The sequence below is a fragment of the Mastigoproctus giganteus genome, chromosome 14 (genome assembly GCF_048544385.1).
Source record: "Mastigoproctus giganteus isolate SK-2022 chromosome 14, ASM4854438v1, whole genome shotgun sequence".
NCBI lineage: Eukaryota > Metazoa > Arthropoda > Arachnida > Uropygi > Thelyphonidae > Mastigoproctus > Mastigoproctus giganteus.
In genome coordinates, this window is record NC_143588.1 from 33611615 (window position 1) to 33635286 (window position 23672).

At 37.0% G+C, this 23672-nt stretch overlaps 1 protein-coding gene across 4 annotated transcripts in view; it reads left to right on the forward strand.

The window, feature by feature from the left end:
* Positions 1-450: 450 nt before the first annotated feature.
* LOC150075057 (transducin beta-like protein 3) overlaps positions 451-23672 on the forward strand; it is a 472089-nt gene continuing 448867 nt past the window's right edge. For all 4 annotated transcript variants that reach the window (XM_090388931.1, XM_090388932.1, XM_090388933.1 and 1 more), the window contains exon 1: positions 451-525. In XM_090388931.1, coding sequence (XP_090245057.1) covers positions 503-525 — 23 coding nt within the window. In that variant the 5' untranslated portion in view covers positions 451-502. The remainder of the gene's footprint in view (positions 526-23672) is intronic.

The window sequence follows — 23672 nt, forward strand, 5'->3', positions numbered from 1 at the left end:
CAAGAGTTTCAGCACTCTCGATGCTTTGCGAACGTTACTTTGTTGCTCTAGTCTGGGGAATGATTTCTGTTTGAATATAATCATTAATAATGAAAATTAATAAAGATTAATGAATTTAATTAACTAATTGTCAATACTGCACTTATAATTCCTGATTCCAGGGGCTCAAATTTGGTCAGTACGGGCTTGGCAGAGTCTTGAGCTGGATATCATCATTCTTCTCTTTCTTGGTGATTTCCTTCTACTTTGGACTCTCTCCCTCTCTCTCACTGGGTAACTCAGAAATTTCTTTTTGTCTGGTGCAACAAAAGCCTCAAGTTTCCTTGTACCATGTGGCTAATAATAAATGCAGTAATAATTATTACTCTATCTAGTTTTACGTTTTATCTTGAGCTAAAGAGAGGGCGTCTTTGGCTTTTTCACTCGTGGTGTTCAATGCCGGTGTGTTCATTTTTTTTAATTATAATTTAAATTTTTTTTTGTCTACTATTTAATTTTTGATATGGCATCTCTGCATATTGAAAAGTAAGTCGGCTTTTACCTTGATAAGTTATAGATATTCAGATGATTTCTAAAATGCAATTGTATAGTATAGACGTATCAACGGTGAAATGAGTTATTGCTTATGGTGCAGTAACTTTTTCACTGTTTTTGAACTTGGATTAAGAATATTTAGTTCATTTTCAATAAATCTGTATTACCTTGATAAGATTTTCTAACATTTTCAATAAAAGCAAGTAGCAGACCACTTTATACTCTGGGTTTGCCAACTGGCCTTATTCTGTCGTTAATCCTGCGTTTTAGTGCCGCGAATCACTATCACGGTCAGCCCGGTCGTCGCCAGCTCCAACCTGCCGTGAATAGTATTCAGTCGGGCAGTTCTGACTTGACTGAACATGCGCGACTGACTATTTACATTGAGTGGCAATGTATATAGTCAGTACATTGAGTGGTAATGTACTACGTACGTGCAGTAATTTTTCGTTTCCAGAAAGAATATATGTAAGAAATTACGGGTGGCCTTAATGTAATAATTTGTATTGTATATATTTCAAAAAGAATAAAAAACAATTTTATGACTACATAAGAAATTGATTATGGAAATAAAAGTAGATAGTTATAAAAACAATAATTGAAATAGGTAATTATTATTAATTTTTAATTATTATTTTCAGGTAATATATTTTGTATTACCTGAAAATCACAAAATGAAAATATTTTGTGATTATTTGTATATATTAGTAATAATTTGTGAATTATTACATTTGTGAAAAGTTGAATTAAATAAAAATACATATAGTACATAATGCTAGATCCATTGATTTTAACTTTCTATTTATATATTACATGTATCTTGCCCAATTGATTCAGGAGTACTGTATAATTGAAACTTATCCAGACAGATATAGCGTTACGAATTTTTCTTATCCTGCCTGTAATAATAGCTTCTTGTGAAAGGTCCTCGAGTAAACTCAAATTGATTAAAAATCACCTTAGATTAAAAACTCAGGCAAGAACGACTAACCAATATATGAATTGTATCCACTGAAACTCACGTTGCACAAAACATAAATTAGGATAAAATTATTGATGATTTTGCGTCGGCAAAAGGGAGAAAAATTCAATTAAAATAATACAGTACATCTTCATTGCACATGTTCAGTTATTTTCACTTGAAATGGAAAGTTTTATATAGGGGCTCACATCTGGTGAGTATGGTCTTGGCAAACTTAGGTTCCTGAACTGGATATCATCATTCTTCTTTTCCTTGCCTTCTTGGTGATTCCCTTCTACTTATCTCTCTCCCAGGGTAATGTGGGAAATTTTTTTTTTTTTTTTGGCTGGTTCAGCATAAGCCTCAGGCTTCCTTGCACCATATGGCTAATAACACACACACACACACACAGTGTCTCAAAAATACACGGCATAACTTCGGGAATGAGTTCCTCATATGTAGACAATAAAAATATTTTATATCAACATAGTTCCAGAAATGCTTGGTTCCCGAGTTATTAACCAGAATGTCTTATCTTCCGCAGGTGATTTCCTTCATTACAAGGTACTAACAGAATCTGGTGGTTTTCCATTCCGACCCTGTACTCAAATCAGGAGCAAGGAGATATGCACTTTATGTACGGTTTGGTGGACAGCAATTCTCTGGAGGCTCGTTTTTACCACGAAAGGTTCCCAGAACGAAGATGTCCAGACAGGAAAACGTTTGAAGGTTTTCAATCACTCCATCCATCACTGACTTTGTGAACATGAGACCTTTACACCTCATGCTGCCAACAGAGGACGACCAAGATCTAAGACTCCTCCTGAAGTAGAGGAGATTTTGGATGCTGTGCATGCCACTCCTGGAATCAGCACATGCAGAACAGCAATGCAACTGGCTGTTCAATGTTCGATTATTTGTTGCGAGAACACCAACTGTATCCTTACCATCTGCAATGGGTACAGGCCTTGTCATCAACAGATTACCCTGCACGAGTAATGTTTTGCCAGTAGTTCTTGCAGCAGTGTGGTATAACTCCTCACTTTCCTGCCTTAGTGATGTTCACAAATGGAGCACAGTTCACATGAGACAGAATCCAAAACTTTCACAACCAGCATGTATGGGCTGAGGAAAACCCACATGTAATTCTTCCATCACATTACCAATAGCGGTTCAGCCTCAACATCTGAGTGGGTGTTTTTGGTGATAAGTTATTTGAGCCCCATATACTTCCAAAAAAAAATCACAGGGCAGGCGTATGGAAACTTTCTGGAAAAAACATGCCTGATTTCTTGGACGACATGCCACTTCATTCATCAACAAACACACTTCATGCACGATGGTGCTTCCGCACATTTCAGCCACCTAGCCGGCAATTACCTGAATCTAAGGTTTCCTGGTTGGTGAATAGTTAGAGGTGGATCAACTGCCTGGCCTCCATGCTCACCTGATTTAAAGATTTCTTCTTGTCGGGCCATTTAAAGTCATTGGTGTATTCGACTTCGGTAGCTGATGTGGAAACTCTCCGCAGTCAAATTGTGGCAGGTTGAGAGACAATACGAAACATGCCAGGAATTTGGCATCGACTTTGCGAGTCCATGAGATGTCGATGTGAGGCCTGTATTCAGGCAGGAGGTGGACAATTTGAACAATTACTATAAGGTGATGTGAACAGGTAAGTGTCATAGACAGACCGTCAAAACTTGGAAACCAAGCATTTCCGGAACTATGTTGATATGAAATATTTTTATTGTGTACATATGAGGAACTCATTCCTGAAGTTATGCTGTGTATTTTTGAGACACCCTATATATATATAGGGTGTCTCAATATATTAGATAGAAAGTAAAATCATTGGATCAATAGCATTAAGTAATATATGTATTTTTATTTAATTCACCTTTTCACAAGTGTAATAATTCACAAATTATTACAAATAATCACAAAATATACTCATATTATTATTTTCGGGGAATACAAAATATATTACCTGAAAATAATAATTAAAAATTAATGATATTACCTACTTTTATTTTTATAATTATATTCTTATGTATTCAGGAAAATGTTTTTTATTTTTTCTGAAAATGAAAAAAAAAGTATATAGGTTTGTCCATTTGTGTTTTTATAACTATCTACTTTTATTTTTATTATCAAATTCTTATGTAATCAGGAAAAATTGTTTTTATTCTTTCCAAAAACAAAAAAAAAAAAAAAAAATACTGCAAGTACCTAGTACATTGCCAGTATGGTATACAGACTGGCAGATACAGTGAGTGTCGTGCATGCTCAGCCCAGTTGGAACTGCTCCATCAGAATATGTGGGCCGGCAGTGTCGCGCATGCTCCGCAACAATTTCCAGCACAGACTGGCAGATAGTGTGTGTCATGCATGCCCAGCAAGCCGAACTGCCCGTCAAAATACGATTCACGACAGGTTGGAGCTGGCAGTGACTTGCGGGTTGACTGTGACTCACGACACTAAAGTGCAGGATTACTGTAATAACTTATTATACTGTTTCAGCCAATACAGATATCTTGAAGAAATCTGTATTGCATTTTTTTAAGCAGTAGAGAAACATACAATAAATCATAGAAAATCTGGCACTTAATAAACCAGCGGTTCATAAAATCGCCCCATTTTATGTAAAGCAGTGTTTGAAATCTGGGAATAATAAGAAAGTAATCCAGGATTATCGTTGAAGTAAGAAATAAAATTGAAAAAACCCCATGAGCTGTCCTGGCCACATGTCTGCACTTCTCAGAGAATTTCATATATGATGGCACAATTACTCCCTGGTATTCTCTCTTCTCCACTCTCCTGGATGTATTATCACACTCAGGGAAGTGGAGAATGATTATGGTAATCTGGAATTTCTGCTTCCCATATGAAGTAGATTGTATTTGTCAATATTAAACTTCAGGTGCCATTTCTAAGTCCATATACCTAATTTTTTTTGATCTTGTTGCAGTAGCATACCTTGATTACTGTTATTTACCTCCCTTCAATCTTTCTCTCCTCTGCAAATTTGGACATTAAGCATGATTTACCTTCATCAGTATCATAAATAAGTATAGAAACCAACAGCAGACTCCATTAATAATATTCGTCAATGAAGAGCGGTATCCATTGAAAACCACTCTCTGTCCTCTCTTCCTCACCCATCCCTTTATCAGTAGCAGTCACTTTATTGGCACATTGCTACAATTTGTACAGCAGTCGTTTATGTGTAGCAGTCAGCAGCATCAAAAGCTGTCCGGCAATCCAAGCATATGATATCAAAATTACTTTTGCCATCTATTTCCTTTGTTACTGCAGATAAGGTTGCCTCTTAACAAATCTATTTGTTTAGTATTACACTAATTAGTAATAGTAGTGGTAAATGATTGAAGAAAGCAAGCTTATAGACCATCAGCCAAAAAAAAAAAAAAAAACCTGCACACCTTCCTTACTATCCCTTCCATGAATTTCTCTAGTTTTTCCTTGAATTTATTCAAACTAGTCACTTCCACAAAAACAACAAAGTGAAGTTTGTTCCAACAATCAGCCATCTGCTGGCTGAAGGCAAACTCACATATCTTTTCTGCATCCATCTTTCCTTTATTTGAATTTGTCTCCCTCATGGGTATAGTCTCAGCAAGAAAAAGAATGCCATCAACATTGATCTTACTCAGTTCATTCAAGGCCTTAAACACTTCAATCAGAGATTTGCAGAACTAAAGCCTTTCTTAATGAGAAGACTGTTTTATTCCCTACACCAATCTTGTTGCCCTTCTCTGTACACGCTCAAGAAACTCTACATCCTTCCTAAAATGAGGCCACCAGACCTGTACACAGTACTTAAGGCATAGCCTGACCATTGCCTTTTACAAAGGGACGTCATCTCCTTTTCCCTGCTAGCAAAATTCCTATATATCATTGACAAAACCCCATGACTTGCCCTGGCAGTGTGTCTTCATTGTCAGAAAACTTCATGTCTGACTGCGCAATTACCCCCGGGTCTTTTTCATTTTCTACCACCTTAAGTGTAGTACCACACAGTTGGTATGTTTCTCTGGGGTTACTTCTACCCATATGCAGTACTGTACTTTGCATTTGTCAAGGTTAAACTTCAGTTGCCACTTCTCAGCCCATCTGCCTATTTTCTAGATCCTGTTGCAATAGCACACTGAAATTACTGTCATTAACAATCCTGCCAATCTTTGTATCATCTGCAAACTTTGACAATAAGCCTGATATACCTTCATCGATATTTATCATTGATAAATATACAAAACAACAGTGGACCCACCACTCTACTAATAACATTAGTCCATGAAGAGCTGTGTTTATTGATTACCACTCTCTATCTTCTCCAACTCAACCACCCTTTTATCCATCGTAGCAACTTACCTTTAATACCATACTGCTCCAATTTGTACAGTAGTCTTCCTTGTGCAACAGTGTCAAAAGTTTTCCTGAAATCCAAGTACATATATATGATATCAAAATTATTTTTTGCATCCAGTTCCTTTGTAACCACAACATAGTATCCAGTGAAATTTGTTAGACAAGCCTATCCATTAACAAACCCATGCTATGTCTGAATTATTACTGCAGTCTTGTCTAGATCAGTGGTTCTCAATGGGGGGGCTATGTCGTATTTCTGAGGGGCCACAGGTAAAATTCGTAAAATTGGGGGCCATGGAAACTGTTAATTGTGCCATAAAAAGTTCACTTCTAAAATAAAATTATTATTAATTTAAAATATTACAATAATATTATTGTAATATTTTTTGTTAGGAGCATAATTGTATATTGTGACTAAACAATATTATATGTGTAAAAATTCTATTATAAATAAAGTTTGTAGTTAATTAACCCATAAATAAAGTTTGTAGTTAATTAACCCCTTTTTAGTATTAATATTCCTTATACTATGTTATAAATAAAAAGTGCAGTTGATAAAGTACATATTTAAATAAATTTTCTGTTTATACACCGGGACGACCAAAAATGTTCAGAGGAGTTCACAAGGTAGAGAGAATACAAGAAACAGCACCGTATTTAGCAGTCATGGGCTTGAACCCCAGTCAATCAAGGCAACTTATGCACACGCGTGCCTGACCAGTCGGCTACAGCGACCTTTTTATTATAAATATTACATTTTTATAATTAAACAGTTTGAGGGATGGGTCTACAGAGGTGGTCGAAACTCAGAAGTGTGCCGCAAGCAAAAAAAGGTTGAGAACCACTGGTCTAGATGATCCTGCAATGCATCTTTAACCAGTGACTCCGTTATTTTCCCCAGAACAGAAGTTAAACAACTGGTCTCACCCTTAGATCCCCCCTTTGTGAATTGGAGATACATTTGCACATCTCCTGTCTGTGGGAACATCCCCTGAATCCAAGAATGCTCTCATAATTATGGCTAATGATTTATTTCCTTTGCCACCTCCTTTAATATAACTGGATAGATCCCATCCACCTCAGGTACCTTTCTTATGTTTAATGTCAACAATTTCTCCTTTACTTTGCCCTCAGTTATTACAAAATCATTAAGCACCCTGATACAGTTTGATTACAGTTCTCTCATTTTCCTCCCTTAATAACACCTCGTGTGAATGTAGATGCAAAATACTCATTTAGATTATCAGCTATCTGAGCAGGATTATCAATAGTCACACCAAAAGATACACTCCCATTGGCAGGATTCATGGAATAGACAGACTACGAATAAATTATATCGTATAAAGCCTGTAATTGAACCGTGGCAGTCTAGTCTGCGCAGGAATCGTAAGGAGGAAGTTGTTCTTGCCCGGATCCGCATAGGACATAGTCATTTGACTCATTCGTATTTGCTGAGGGCTAATGATCCTCCTGTGTGTGAGTCCTGTGACACAATTTTATCAATCAGACACATTTTAATTGACTGTCCAGTTTTTAGCAATATACATTTTACCGCCTTTTAACTATCTGACTGAGCTGTCACTGAGCTGACTGAGTTAAAATTCAGTCAGATTTTATCTGACAATGACCATGTGTCTGCTATTTTTAGCTTTTTGAAATCAGTAAACCTTTTTACTGGTATTTAAAAAATCTTCCTTGTTATTGATATTTGTCTTTTACAGTTTATACTTGTTTTTATACCTTGACTTAGTGACCTAATTCATTAGGCCACTGAAAGTTTTACTATTTTATGACCAGGTTTTGGTGCATTAGTTGCTAATGTGCCAATAAAACCCAACCAACTATCAAGTGGATCAATCTGATTCATCCCCCTTCTTTCTAGAATTTATAAAAGTAAAGAAGTCCTTTCTGTTTTTCTTAGCATCCTTTGCCAATGATTTCTCATAATTTGCCTTCGCTTGCATAATCTCCTTTGTGACTTGATTACAGATTAGCTTATATCTGCCAATCTCCCATAGGTTTTGCCTGTATTACCTGTTAATTTATATGCATCCAATGCATTTTTCTTTTTTGCCAAGAGTCACATTAGTTCATCTGACATCCATCGAGGCCTAAACCTTGAACAATATTTCTTAATCGGCTTTCATGATTAGTTCCTTGAATTCTTCCCAATTAGAATTTTCTGTTGGTAACATCATCAGTGTGTCCCACTGTACAGAATTTAAAAACTGTCTGAGACCACTGTAGTCACCTATATGGAAGCAAAAACTCTTCCCTTTACTCCTGATGGTAATTATATCTTTTAAGTAAATCCCACATCAGTACACTGTGATCACTGCCACCTTTATCTGCAAATGTGTTTCTTTTATCTGCATATTCTTAATGCACGAAAAATCACTGCTGATAATCATATCAAGAGTGTAACTCTCTCTCTCTCTGGTTGCCTCTGAAATATGCTGCTGCAGAAAGCAATTATCCAATAAATCCACAAAAGCCGTGCTAGCGTGCGAGTGACCAACCCACTAATTCCAGTCAATATCTGAGAAGTTAAAATCCCCCATTATAACACAATCTGATTTACTGGCCCATTCTATTTCTCTATACAATTGTTTGTTGTACTCATCAGAGTAATTAGGCCTATAACACACTCTTGCTCTCCTTTTTTCTGCCTTGAATCTGTTTAAGCTACCAACTTCTACAACAGATGGAGGTTTGGTTTAGCAATCAACCACACGCTGCCTAAAGGCAAACTTCTGCACATCTATCCTACAACTGCCTTTCCTCAATTTGAATTTATGCCCTCTAAGGTGATTATTCTGAACAAGAGGAAGAATCCCATCAGCATTGAGCATGCACAAACCATTCAAGGCTTTATACCCGTCAGATCACTTTGTAGGTGCCTCTAGACACTAATTTGCAAAGCTTTAGCCTTTCTTTGTAAGAGCATTATAGCCATAGTAGCTTATGTGCCATTAAACTCCCATAACTCTTTGCAAGAACAACCCTTTGTTCCATTCACTAATCTTGCTGCCCTTCTCTGCACTCGTTCTAGCAACTCTACATCCTAAAGTGAGGCCTCCAGACCTGTATACAGTACTCAAGGTGTGGCCGGACCATTGCCTTATACATGGGGATAATCACCTCCTTATCCCTGCTAGAAAAATTCCCGTATATCATTGACAAGATGCCATGAGCCACTCTTGCAGACCATCTGCACTGCTCAGAAAACTTCATATCTGGCTGCACAATTACCACCAGGTCCTTTTCATTCTTTACCACTGTCAGCGTAGTTCCACACAGTTGATACGTTACTCTGGGGTTACTGCTTCCCATATGCAGTACAGGCAGTTCTCGCTTTACAAGTTCCCGGGTTTACGAGTTTTTCCCCCCCAAATATCAAGTATCAACAAATCGAAAATATGAACATTAATTGCAAAAAAAATGAATGAAACATTTATAAATACCGCATTCCAATCCATGTGTGTAGCTATACAATACAGTGTATCCCGCTTTACGATATTAATCAGTTCCAGAGACACCGTCGTATCATTAAAATATCGTAATGTGAACCCAATAACACATTGTTATTGGGTTCACATTACGATATTAGTTACGAATTTATTACGATATTACGATATTAGTTACCAATTCAAATCATTAAAATGCACTACACTTTCATCGTTATCATATGTTCTGTTATAAGAATCAATTTTAAATGGCTTTGTGATATTTTTCTAATTTTTGTGACATTTTTGGAAGTCACAACCACAAAACAATAAAAACAATTTGTACTTTTCAGTTTATTGGGATTTTCTGTTACTACAAGCAATTATAAACGGGTAGTAAACTCAATCTTCTTGCATTTGCGAAAATACCAGTAGCTGGAATTGTGTGATTTTTTACATTATTATGATGAAATGTGTTTCCCCTTTACTTCAATCAATCTTCAATCGTATAAAAAACATAAATAAATTTTATGAATCTTCTCTTCATTCCTTTTTATTTAAGCTTTGTATACTTGTTACTTACTCCACACGAATCATGTTAGTTGCAATTTGTGTGTGCCTTTAAAAAATGCTTATTTTTTTATTTTTTTATGAAAACTCCCCAAACCCAAAAGGTATCAAAACTTATAGTACTTAGTACCGTGCACGGTTTGAAGGAGAAGTATGGTGGAGGGATACTGGAAACTTTGCTCTAGAGACTAAACATGGGTTTCACCACTTCAAGCCTCCAATAAGCAAAGTCTTATGCATGCAATCGTGAAATTTATAATTAAAAGAGAAGATTATCTTGGAAATAAATGCCTATTGAAGCATTTCTGAAGACGACTCCATGTGCAACAAACCAACAAGTGTTGAGCCAATAATGAGTGATCAACGAGTGTGCATTTAGTTGATGATGAAGAAGAATAACATTCTTTAACATTTGTAAGTTGTAAATACTTTCTCTCTTTAATTATAATTTGCTTGATTTTGCAGGCTGCATTTTCATTTCTTTCGATAAATCAACCACTGTTTAAACGCATAAACTAATTAGCTAACTAATTTTATTGTTGAGAACGTAACCCCTATTTTTAACCTTATGTTTATGGGAAATAAATTCCTGCTTTACGAGTTTTTGCTTTACAAGCGCATGCTAGGAATGAAGTAACTCGTAAAGTCGAGAACTACCTGTACTTTACATTTGTCAATGTTAAACTTCAGTTGCCACCTATCAGCCCATCTGCTCGTCTTTTTTAGATCCTGTTGCAGCAGCGTACTGTCATTAGTGTCATTTAAAACTCTGCCAACCTTCATATAGTCTGCAAATTTGGAAATTAAGCCTGATATACCATTATCAATATCATTAATAAATACAGCAGGCCCTCATTATAACGCAGTTCGCTTTACGCTGATTCGCTATAATGCTGTTCTTATATTTTAAACCGGTATCTGACTATAACGCTGTCATAAATCACTATAACGCCCTTTTACCAGTGTACAGATTGCATTTTTAACAAAAACATTTTATCTGATGGAGTTGATAGCTTGAAAATGAATAGCAAAACTGCATTAAAACATTTCCCACGACAACTTAAGAAATATTCCCACGCTCAGTGAAAGTTTCTCGCACACTAATTTAATTGCGGTACAGGGATGTGTTACGTAGTTCCGAGATCAAGATTTTAAAAAATGGTCAAGAGTATTGTTTGTAATATTTGTGTTATATGCATTTATCCGAAGTTTAGTCAGCACTCAGTACAGTATTACACTTCAGGCATAACAGACTGTACACTCGAACATTGTATCATAATTATGCAACCAACGCAGTTACATTTTCGAAGAGTTAATAATGGCAGATAACAATGAAAAAGCAACAACGTCTGGACTCAGTACAAAGACTACAAATGTAAGAAAAAGACTGAATTTGAAAATTAAATTAGACGTTTTGAAGTGAATCAATTCTGCTCAGCAACAAGTGGATGTGTGCCATAATTTAGGACTGGCAGGTTTAACTGTAAGAACAGTTATAAAAATAAAGAATTAATTTTATCAGCAGGAAAGACAGTTGTTCCACTGCAAGCAACTAGGACTAGGCCAGCAATTAGGATTGAAATGGAGAGACTTTGACTAATTTTATTGAAGATAATATACAATGCAGAATTTAGTTAAGTTAAATATTATAAAAAAAAAAGGAAAAAAGAGAGATTAGCCTATATGATGATCTGAAGAAAGCCCATCTAAAAAAAAAAAAATGGAACCATTTAAAACTGGTAACGGCTGGTTGAATAGATTTAAAATTCAGGGAGATGTCGCAAGTGCAGATGAAGGAGCCAAAACTTTTAAAAAAGAACTTGTTAAAATTATTGAAGAAGGGTATTTATGTGTTATACTTCTCAACAAGTTTTTAACATAGATGAAGCAGGACTTTTTTGGAAACGAATGCCTGAAAGAAGAAAAAAACATGCCAGGTTTCAAAGCAGCGAAGGATCGGTTGACTTTATTGTTGGATGGTAACGCTGCCGGGGATTTTTAATTAAAACCCCTTTTAGTTTACCAGGAAGAGGGCCAAACTACAACCCAAAATCGACACATTTTTCATGATTAAATTCATCAATTAAATTAAATCAATTAAAATAAAAAAAAATTCATGATTTTAATTTGAATTTTAAGTTTAATTTTGATACATAAGTAGTTACCACATAATTTATTTACAGAAAAAAAACCTTTTGTGGCAATGGAATATTGTGGGAGTGAAGTTGAAAAATATGTAATTAATGATATTGAAATTTTGCAAGATTATTTAATGAAAAAACTTTTGAGCCTACAGGCCAGTAAGGCTCCTGGAGTTGATGGAATATACCCTATAACCTTAAGGGAAGCAGCAAGTGAATGCATTGAACCATCGAGGCTAATTATGTGGGCATCACTAGACTGTGGAGATTCCATTGGATTGGAAAAGTGCTAATGTATCTCCCATATATAAGGGTGGTTCTAAGAGTAAAGTTGGAAATTATCGACCTGTCAGTCTGACTTCAGTGATAGGAAAATCATGGAGGCAATGATCAAGGGTGGAATTCAGGATCATTTGGATAGAATTGAAATTCTCAAGGATACTCAGCATGGTTTTGTAAAGGGAAAATCATGTTTAACAAATCTAGTTCGCTATTTTGAAAGGGTCACTCACGAGCTGGATTTAGGGAATAATTTCGATATTGTTTATTTAGATTTCAGCAAAGCTTTTGACTCAGTCCCACATGAGCGGTTGCTTTATAAGCTGGAACAGGTTGGAATCACTGGGAAAATCCTTAGAATCAGGATGACTTCAGGGTAGGAGGCAGAGGGTTGTGATAAATGGCTATTCCGATTGGGTTGATGTAAAAAGTGGGGTTCCCCAAGGATCAGTATTAGTACCTCTAGTTTTTAATTTTCATAAACGACATTGATGAAGGGATAGTGGGTGTGATGTCTAACTTTGCAGATGATGTTAAAATTGGTGGAGTAGTTAATGATCACTGTCAAGCTGAGCTTCTTCAGAGAGAGACCTAGATAGACTTCAGGAATGGTCAGAAAAATTGCAGCTATGCTTTAATCCAACAAAGTGTAAGGTATTACACCTGGGAAACAGTAATCCCAAAATAACTTATTCACTTGGTGAAGTTCAACTAAACCCAGTACTGGAGGAAAGGGACTTGGGTGTTACTATACGGTCAGACATGAAATTCTCTGAGCATTGTAAACTGGTTACAAGGAAGGCCCATAGTGTCCTGTCAATGATCTATCAAACTTTTGCAAGTAGAGATAGGGAAGTGATAATCTCATTGTATAAGGCTTTTGTTAGACCACACTTGGAATACTATGTTCAAGTAGGGAGACCGTGCCTAAAGAAAGACATTGAACTTCTTGAAAGGGTCAAAGACAGGTAACTCACCTGGTGAGATTGGCAAAAGGGTGTCCTTATGAAGAAAGACTTCGAATATGTGGGTTGCAGAGTTTGGAAACTAGACACCTTAGAGGAGATTTGATTGAGGTGTTTAAGGCTGTGAGAGGCATCAGTAAAATGAATGAGGACGAAATTTTCAACATTATAAATGATGCTAGAACTAGGGGACAAATTGAAATTACGGGAAGAGATGATTTTTAGATTGGACTGCAGGAAGTTTTATTTTAGCCAGCGAGTTATAAATTACTGGAATAAGTTGCCTACATGGGTGGTAGAGGTTGACAGTTTGGGAAAATTCAAAGGTCATCTGGATAGTACCTTCGGGTGAGGGAAACACTAGGATGATAGGTTTAATTTCCTTTTCTTTTATTAATTTTTCTTCTTATTTTTTTTTTATCATTGTTTTATTCGGTTATTTTTTTTTTTTCTGGCTGGTGCAGCATAACACATAGGCTTTCTTGCACCATGCGGCAATTACTAATACTTATAATTATATATGAATGTAATGCAGAATATTTTATATGTATAAATATTTGAATATTAAATATTTTGACTATGTGTGTGCATCTTTTCACTACCATTTATTATTGTTTAGGAAATATCCTATGGTACTGAACACAACTCATAAATACATATGTTACCTTATGGGAATGCGACAGTTGCTTAGTGCGGATTCACTTAGTGCTCTGTTTTTCCGGAACAAATTATCAGCGTTAAGCAGGGGTCACTTGTACAGAAAACAACAATGGACCCAACACTGAACCCTGAGGGACTGACTCCACTAATAACATTAGTCCATAAAGAGCAGTGTCCATTGATTACCACTTTGTCTTCTACCACTCAACCATTCCTTTATCCCTAGCAGCAGTTTGTCTTCAATTCCACATTGCTCTAATTCGTGCAGCAGTCTTCCATGTGCAACAGTATCAAAAGCCTTTCTAAGGTCCAAATATTCGATATCAAAGTTGTTCCCTGCATCCAGTTCCTTTGTGACCACATCATAGTATCCAATCAAATTGGTCAGACAAGACTTACTCGTAACAAAACCATGCTGTGTCCGAGCTAAAACTGAATCATCAAATTCATCAAATTAAGGGAAGTAACAAAATTCTTTAGTTTCTTAAGAATTTTGTTACTTTACTAAGGAACTAAATATTGTTAATAAGAATGAACAAGAATTTTGTTGCTTCCTTAAGGGAAGTAACAAAATTCTTTAGTTGATGTTTCAGAGGAGTCTTAATGTTGTTTATGTTTTAATATTAGTTTTTAAAGTATTAGAATTTTGTTAGAACTAAAGAATTTTGTTACTTCCCTTAGGGAAGTAACAAAATTCTTTAATTTCTTAATGTTTCAGAGGAGTCAATGTTTTTTATGGTTTAATATTAGTTTTTAAAGTTTAAAAGTATGGATTCATTATTTTTTGGTTTCAAAGCATTTAAATTGTTTTTAAAATATGGACATATTGTATTCTCTCGCTCAAAGATTAGGGCTGGTGATTCAGTGTATTTTGGGGTTGTGCTTGGTGTCTGCGGGCCTCCTATTCCGTGGTACATTGGATCATTGATTTTTTCTATCAGGGTATGGAATACATGTAATCTATTTGTATAGTTATTCAACAAAGGAGAGTATCAGTGCTGAAGTGTTCTACAAGACATTATAGAGATAATTCCTCCATTTATAAAATGATTTATTTATATCGAGCCTTTTTCTGCTCTGTTATCTATTCATCTAATTCTACTGTTAATATAATTAATGGAGTCTTTGTTACTTTTCTTGGCATTCTTTGCCAGACTTCTCGTAATTTACTTTGTGACTTTATTGCAGACAGTTTATAACTACCATAGGCTTCTGTATCACCTGATAATTTATATGCATTATATGCTTGCATTTTTCTTCTCTGCCACATGTGTCAGTTTCATCTGATATCCCTTTAGTTATGGGCCTTGAACTGTATTCCTAGATTTTGCTGTTGGTAACATCATTAGTCGATCCCACTGTGTAAAATTAAAACCTTTTCCTTTACTCTTCATAGTAGTTATGTCTTTAAGTGAATTCTACATCAGTAAACTGTGATCACTGCTACCCAGTGGTCTGTTTTCTGTAGATCTTTAAATGCTTGAAGAATTGCTGCTGACAACCAGATCAAGATTATGCTTCTTCTTGTTGCCTCTCACATACTGCTGTAGAAAACAGTCATCCAATAAAATCACAAAAGTCTTCCTAGTGTGTCAGTCACTGATCAACTCACAAATTCCAGTCAACATCTGGAAAGTTAAAATACTTCATTGTAAGACATTCTGATTTACTGGCCCACTCTGTTTCTCTGTGTAGTTGTTTGTTATACTCATAACAATCATTGGCTTATAATGCACTCCTACTATTATTTTCATTTTCTTAGTGCTTATTTCACACCAAACTGATTCAACATTGCTTTGGCCACCGTGTTGACTGAATTCACTGTCTTATATTTAATATGCTTCTAACTAAGAGCTAACTCCTCTCTTCCTGTTAAGTGTGTCCTTCCTGTGTTCATGTACTCCTCATATTCAAATTCAGCATCACTTATGTCTGAGTGACACCTTGTCTTCCATATCCCTACAGTGTCTGCATTTGATGACTTAATCAGTATTTCAAATATATTATCAAATACATCAATCAGTATACATGCACCTGTTCTTACTCCTAGTTATTCTGACTTAGCTCACGTATTTGCTTGTTCCCTGATGACCCACAACAGGGTTTGAAATCCTGAACATCTTGCTTCCGAGGCTTCTGCATGGAATAATAGAAACAGTGCCAGAATCACTTTCACATCTGCCTGTGGCTCTAGTTAATCTAACCTCCCCCCCCCCCAAGCCAGTAGTTCCCAACTTCCCAAGAGCTTGTGTGCACAGTCAACATGTTTGTTCGCTGCTTAAACATCACACTATTTTTATTTGCCTTTATAGAACATATTAACACGTGTGCATGAGCATTCAAACAACTGCATTCTAATGAATGCAGATGAAAATGAATTTCATGGAAAAGCTGCAGCATGTGCCTTTTTATTACATTTTCGAAAAAAACAAAAAGAAAAGTTGGGTCCATCCATTTATAAGCCAAAGTGTTCTAAAAGGCCAGTTTTAGAAATTAGATGACACGTTGTGTATGTATTAAAAAATATTTTTTTGAATATTTTAGAATGAGTCAGAGAATTTCAATGAATTATTACATATGTTACAGTTACTATATTCCAGTATGTTTTTTTTATAAAGTGCGAGTTTTTTTTTCAACTTCGATAAATGATTTTTCTCTACAAAAATAACCTGAATGAAAAGCCATTTTAAAAATATGTTATTCAGTGACCTGTTTGTTGCAGTATTGCTGAAGCAGTTGTTTGACTGCTCATGCATGCATGTGTACATGTTTAATTTGCCACTGCAGGAATTGCACCTCTGCCAAAATGGAAATTGTTGCATTTTTAACTGACCATATAAAATGACCATATACAATAATGTGTTCTGTCAAGGTGGTTAAAACATTGTATGGCTAAGCGGCTAACAATTTCCCATGTGCACTAGCTCTGATGTTCCTTTCATGAATGAATATTTTTGCACCACGTTCTATATAAATGGATACCATCCCTGTAAAAACAGTCTCTCCTGTTAACAACAACCACAGACCATGCTGTGAAAATTTGTACCTCCATGAGCCTTGCACATTCTCTTCAGTCCATCCTATCGTGTCTGGGCAGAATTGCAGAAACTCTGAAATTGAATGGCGCCTCCGTAGCCAGGTGGGAAGGAGCAGCAGTGTGTAGCACACGCTTCTTGATTAGACCGGGGTTCGAGCCTGTCACCACCAAATACGGAGCATGCGGAGAGGTCGGGGACTGACCACCGCATATCCCGGAGCAATATGGCCTTAGTTGCTAATGCTCCTAAAAACCAAACAACAACAACAACAACTGAAATTGAATCATAACTCAGACCTTTTCCAAACATTGCCATGTTCTTGTTAATTAAGTCCTCAGATCTACTATTAATATTATTAGTGCCAACATTACAATGTAATCCTTCTGCCCTTAAAAATGATGTCTGGTCTATGTCATCTGCCTTTGCTCCTCTCGTACATATGCTGGTCCTATTCTTGAACAATATATTTCCCATTTCCTTAAGGATTTAAAACAGTTGGCTTGCTGATAGGTTAATTGACCACTTCTTTAACAGATGAGACTATAATAACTTGTTTCAGGAATAATTAGTTCCTTATCGTATAGCTGATTGCTTCTACTGGCAATTGGCAGGCAAAACAGTTAAGAAGTTGTTCATTGTGAGCAGTTGTGTTGAAATCAGTTTTCAAAGTTGCGATAAAGTTACTTGTTGAAAGTAGTGCAATTCCAGTGCTTCTCATTAAAAAGAGAAGTTTGTTCTGCAGCAAGTATTAAGACCAGTGCATTATCACACAGTTTGCTTGCAAAAACAGAAGAGACAATTCAGTTATTAAAAACATTTACAGATGTTATAAGTTCACTTGTTTGTGCCTGATGTTCATTGAATTCGAACAAAACTGAATTGAACTGAACTGAATTGAATTCGAACCATAAAGTAAAATCTTTAAAATCTAGCACATCTTAATGCTGAAGGTGTCAGAATTTACAAGTTAGTTATCGTAGCTGTTATTTAAAATATATGGGTACTCTCATCTTTAAGAGCACAAAAGATGATATTGTTGTAGTTAAGCATAGTCATTCTGATGCTTTTCTTAAACAAATATGTCGGTGATGTTGAGAAAAGCCACAAGTTAGGTGCGAATTTGAAATTGTCTGGAATTTTGCTGTGACATAATAGGGAATTTACAGTCAGAGCTTTGTTAATCAATATGGCTCTGGGGAGCTTGTGGAAGGCTCATTGTGGGACATTTTTGTCACCATGGGCAGTACTTGTTAAGAAACAGGATTGGTTTTACAGGTTGGATTACACTTAAATAGATGGGGTTCAAGAATATTTCCTGATGCTGTTGAGGCAGTGTTAGGTGATTGGTAACTGTTAGTTTGGGGGAAGGCAGTATGCAGACTAATTTTTGTTACCCTAATTTGACATATCTTAACCAGTTAACCATCGGTGAAGACAGGATATTAGAGCTGAAAAAGGAATTAGAAAATGTGAATTCGAATATCATCGGTTTGGCTGAAACAACAAGAAGAAATGAATCACTTATAAGCTTATCAAGTGGAAATCTGCTGTACACCAATGGAAACAGTGAAAGGAGTGAAGGTGGAGTTGGGTTTCTGGTCCATAAAGAATTTAAAAACAACATTTTGGAATTCAAAAGTACATCACCAAGGGTGTCAAGACTAATACTCAAGATTTCTAAGAGGTACAAGCTAAAGATTATAATGATTTATGCACCAACATCGAGCCATGATGATGAAGAGGTTGAAGAAATGTACACTGAAACTGAGAGTCTTCTAGATGAGCAGAAAACCCACTACACTATTATTATGGGGGACTTTAATGCTAAGGTTGGAAAAAGCCAAAACAGCGCAGAAAGTGGAACTATAGTAAATTTTGGAATTGGTGAAAGAAATGAAAGAGGTGAAAGACTTGTGGAATTTGCAGAATCTCAAGGACTGTCAGTAATGAACACTTTTTTCAAGAAAAGGGTGAACAGAAAGTGGACATGGAAGAGTCCAAATGGATTAACTACTAATGAAATCTACTACATCCTCACTAACAGAAGATATATTGTGAATGATGTTACCGTCCTGAATAAGGTAAATGTTGGGAGTGATCACAGAATGGTAAGATGTAGTAGTAGTAGTAGTAGTGGCACTTGATGCAAGAAAGCAAGTGTAGGAGCTTATGCAGCATCAGCCAAAAAAAAAAAAAAAAAAATCACACCATACCCTCCAATTGCCTGTCCAGTTCCTCCTTAAATTTATTTAACCTATCAACTTCCACAACGACAGATGGAAGTTTGTTCCAGCAATTAACCAGCCGCTGGCTAAAGGCAAATTTCCGCACATCTATTCTACATCTATCCTTTCTTAATTTGAACTTATGTCCCCGTAGGTTCGTATTCTGAACAAGTGGGAGGATCCCATCAGAATTCAGCGTGCTCAACCCATTCAAGGCCTTATAGACCTCAATCAGATCACCGCGCAGGTGCCTAGTCTCCAGCCACTGCAATTTGCAGAACTTAAGCCTCTCTTGGTAAGAGGATCCCTTCATTCCCCTCACCAATCGTGTTGCTCTTCTCTGTACATGCTCAAGCAAATCTACATTCTTCCTAAAATGAGGCCTCCAGACCTGTACGCAGTACTCAAGGCGTGGCCTGACCATTGCCTTATACAGAGGGACAATCACCTCCTTTTCCCTGCTAGCAAAATTCCTATATATCATTGACAAAACCCCATGACCTGCCCTAGCAGCCTGTCTACATTGCTCAGAAAACTTCATATCTGACTGCACAATTACTCCCAGGTCTTTTTCATTTTCTACCACCTTAAGTGTAGTACCACACAGTTGGTACGTTTCTCTGGGGTTACTTCTACCCATATGCAGTACTTTGCATTTGTCAAGGTTAAACTTCAGTTGCCACTTCTTAGCCCATCTGCCCAAATTATCTAGATCCTGTTGCAGTAGCACACTGCCATTACTGTCATTAACAACCCTGCCAACCTTCGTGTCATCTGCAAACTTCGACATTAAGCCTGATATACCTTCATCAATATCATTGATAAATATACAAAACAACAGTGGACCCAACACCGAACCCTGTGGGACTCCACTAATAACATTAGTCCACGAAGAGCAGCACCCATTGATTACCACCCTCTGTCTTCTCCCACTTAACCATCCTTTTATCCATTGTAGCAACTTACCCTTAATACCATTCTGCTCCAATTTGTACAGTAGTCTTCCATGCGCAACAGTGTCAAAAGCTTTCCTGAAATCCAAGTATATGATATCAAAATTATTTTTTGCATCCAGTTCCTTTGTGACCACATCATAATAACCAATCAAATTTGTCAGACAAGACTTTCCCTTAACAAACCCATGCTGTGTCTGAATTATTGCTGCAGTCTTGTCTAGATGATCCTGCAATGCATCTTTAACCAGTGACTCCATTATTTTACCCGGAACAGAAGTTAAACTAACTGGTCTGTAATTATTCGTGTCACCCTTCGAACCTCCTTTGTGAATTGGGGATACATTTGCACATCTCCAGTCCGTGGGAACCTCCCCTGAATCCAAGGATGCTCTCATAATTATGGCTAAGGGGTTTGCTTAGTTGCTTTGCCGCCTCCTTTAATATAACTGGATAGATCCCTTCCGCCCCAGGTGCCTTTCTTATGTTTAACTTCAACAATTTCTCCTCCACTTTGCTCTCAGTTATTACAAAATCATTAAGCACACTGCTACAATTTGATAACCTTCTTCCATTTTCAAACTGTAATGATTCCTCACGTGTGAATGTAGATGCAAAATACTCATTCAGTTTGTTTGCTATCTGAGCAGGATCATCAACAGTCGAACCATCGATGTCAAGTGGACCAATCATATTCAGCCCCTTCCTTTTAGAGTTTATATAAGTAAAGAAATCCTTGCTGTTTTTCTTAGCATCTTTTGCCAAAGATTTCTCGTAATCCGCCTTTGCCTGCCGAACCTCCTTTGTGACCTGATTACAGACTAGCTTATATCTGCTACAGGCTTCTGCGTCGCCTGATAATTTATATGCATCCCATGCATTTTTCTTCTCTGTCACGAGTCTCATTAGTTCATTTGATAACCATTTAGGCCTAAACCTTGAACAATATTTCTTCATCGGTATGAAAAGTCTAGTAGCTTCCACGATTAATTCCTTGAATGCTTCCCACTTAGAATTTACTGTTTGTAACATCGTCAGTCGATCCCACTGTACAGAATTTAAAAACTGTCTGAGACCACTGTACTCCCCTTTACGGAAGCAAAAACCCTTTCCTTTACCCCTGACGGTAGTTACCTCTTTGAGTAAATCCCACTTCAGCACACTGTGATCACTGCCACCTAGTGGTTCCTTTATCTGCAAATTCTTAATACACGAATGATCACTGCTGATAACCAGATCAAGAGTATTACTTTCTCTGGTTGCCTCTCGAACATGCTGCTGCAGAAAACAATCATCCAATAAATCCACAAAAGTCTGACTAGTGTGTGAGTGACCAACCCACAAGTTCCAGTCAATATCTGGGAAGTTAAAATCCCCCATTATAAGACATTCTGATTTACTGGCCCACTCTATTTCTCTGTACAATTGTTCATTGTACTCATTCGAGTAATTAGGCCTATAACACACTCCTACTCTTATCTTTGCTTTTGCAGTGCTTATGTCACACCAAACTGACTCAACAGTGCACTGTCCATCTATATCAACTGGATGCACTTCTTTTGATTTTATGTTTTTCTTAATTAACAGCATAACACCTCCTCCCTTTCTGTCCTGTCTATCCTTTCTGTACACATTGTACTCCCCAAATTCCAGTTCTGCATTCCTTATATCTTTGTGACACCACGTCTCTGCTATCCCAACAATATCCGCCTTTGATGTCTTGACCAACACTTCAAATTCATCAAATTTATTTACTATACTTCTAGCATTGGTATACATGCAAGCATACATGCTCCTATGCCTATTCCTTGTTACCCTAACACATCCCATATACCCAACTATTCCAGGATGACTGCCATCCGTCCCCGAAACCCCCAACACTCCTCGCTCCAGGTCGCTTCTTATTCTAATAGAAGTTGTGCAAGAATCACCTTCACCTCTGCCTGCGGTTACTGTTAAACTATTAGTCTTTGTATCCCCCCAAGCTAGCAGTTTTCCGACCCACCTAACACTGCCTCGATAGCATCAGCAAATATTCTTGCACCCTTTCTATTTAAGTGTATCCCATCCCTGTAGAAGCAATCTCTCCTGTTAACAAGTACAGTCCAGGCTGAAAAAAATTCTACCCCTTGAGCCTTGCACAATCTTTCCAGGGCCGAATTGATCGACAAGGCTCTCATCATATACTCCCTCCTATCGTGTCTGGGCAGAATTGCAGACACTTTCAAATTCAACCCTAATTCTCGGCTTTTTTTCAACAGTGACCTGTACTTGTTGAGTAATTCTGCCGGTCTCCTACTCTTAATATCATTAGTGCCAACGTGTACAACTATATCACCTTTTGTGCCCTTGAAAGATGATATCCACTCTACAACGTCATCAACCTTTGCCCCTGGCAGACATACCCTGGTCCTGTTCCACCTATCCTTTTTACATAGCATGTTCCCCGTTTCCCTGACAATAGAGTCACCAACAACTAATAGTTCCTGTGGGACCAGCGCATTCTGCCTTGGGGGTTGCCGCTGTGTTGCGTGATGACCAAGTGCAAGCTCTGGCGTTGATGTGGGCAGCTGAGAGCTTGATGGGCCCCTCAATTTATTTCCTTCGAGGGCATCCACCCTGTCCTTCAAACTCTCATATAGGCCCATAACAACGCTGAGTTGTCGCCTGATTTTCTTACACTCCTTACATCGCGCACACACAAAGACATCCCCCATGGCAATATCATGTTCTGTTCCAGAGAGTTCGGCAAACATTTCACAAGTTGCACATTTTTTTAGGCTGTGACGCGTTGGAGAATCGCCCCCCTCAGTTCTCCCCCGAGTCACAACACTCCTGCCACTTTGTGCCCGTTGCTTTGCTGCTCTAGTTCGGGGCATGGTAGTTTAAATTAATAAAATCAATAAATTAAATGTCAGTAGTATTTGAATAGAAACTATGAAATAGAAACAGTAAAGCGTATTACTATATAATTATGCGTTAGAGCTACCTCAATTAAAAAATTTGAATTCCCTACAAAAACTTTGAATTCCCTATATACAAAAACAATGGCTACAAAAATCGAACAAAAATAACGGTTTTACCTATCGTAAGTAAAATCCAGAAAACTCTTTATCTAAATTAAAATAAAAAATAACCAGCGTAACTATAACTATATGACTACGTATTAAGTACAATAAAAACCAACAATCATGTAAATAAAAGGCAAACACTTATCGTTTTTGCGGAGCCTGTAACTGTCAGCTGTAACTTTTACAGCTGACAGTTACAGCTGTAACTGTCAGCTGTAACTATATCAAGTCTAGGGCGCTGTAGAGTCAGCGCCCTAGACTTGATATAGATGTAGGAAAGGAAGGGAAAAAACTGACTCGAGTAAATAATAGAAAGGTCTTTGAGATAACAGAAGAGGAGAAAAAAGCAGTATGTACTGGAACTTAAGAACAAGTTTGAGCTTCTGCAGACTGCTCAGAACCAAGATATCGACGAGGAATATTACAACTTTCTGAAAGTG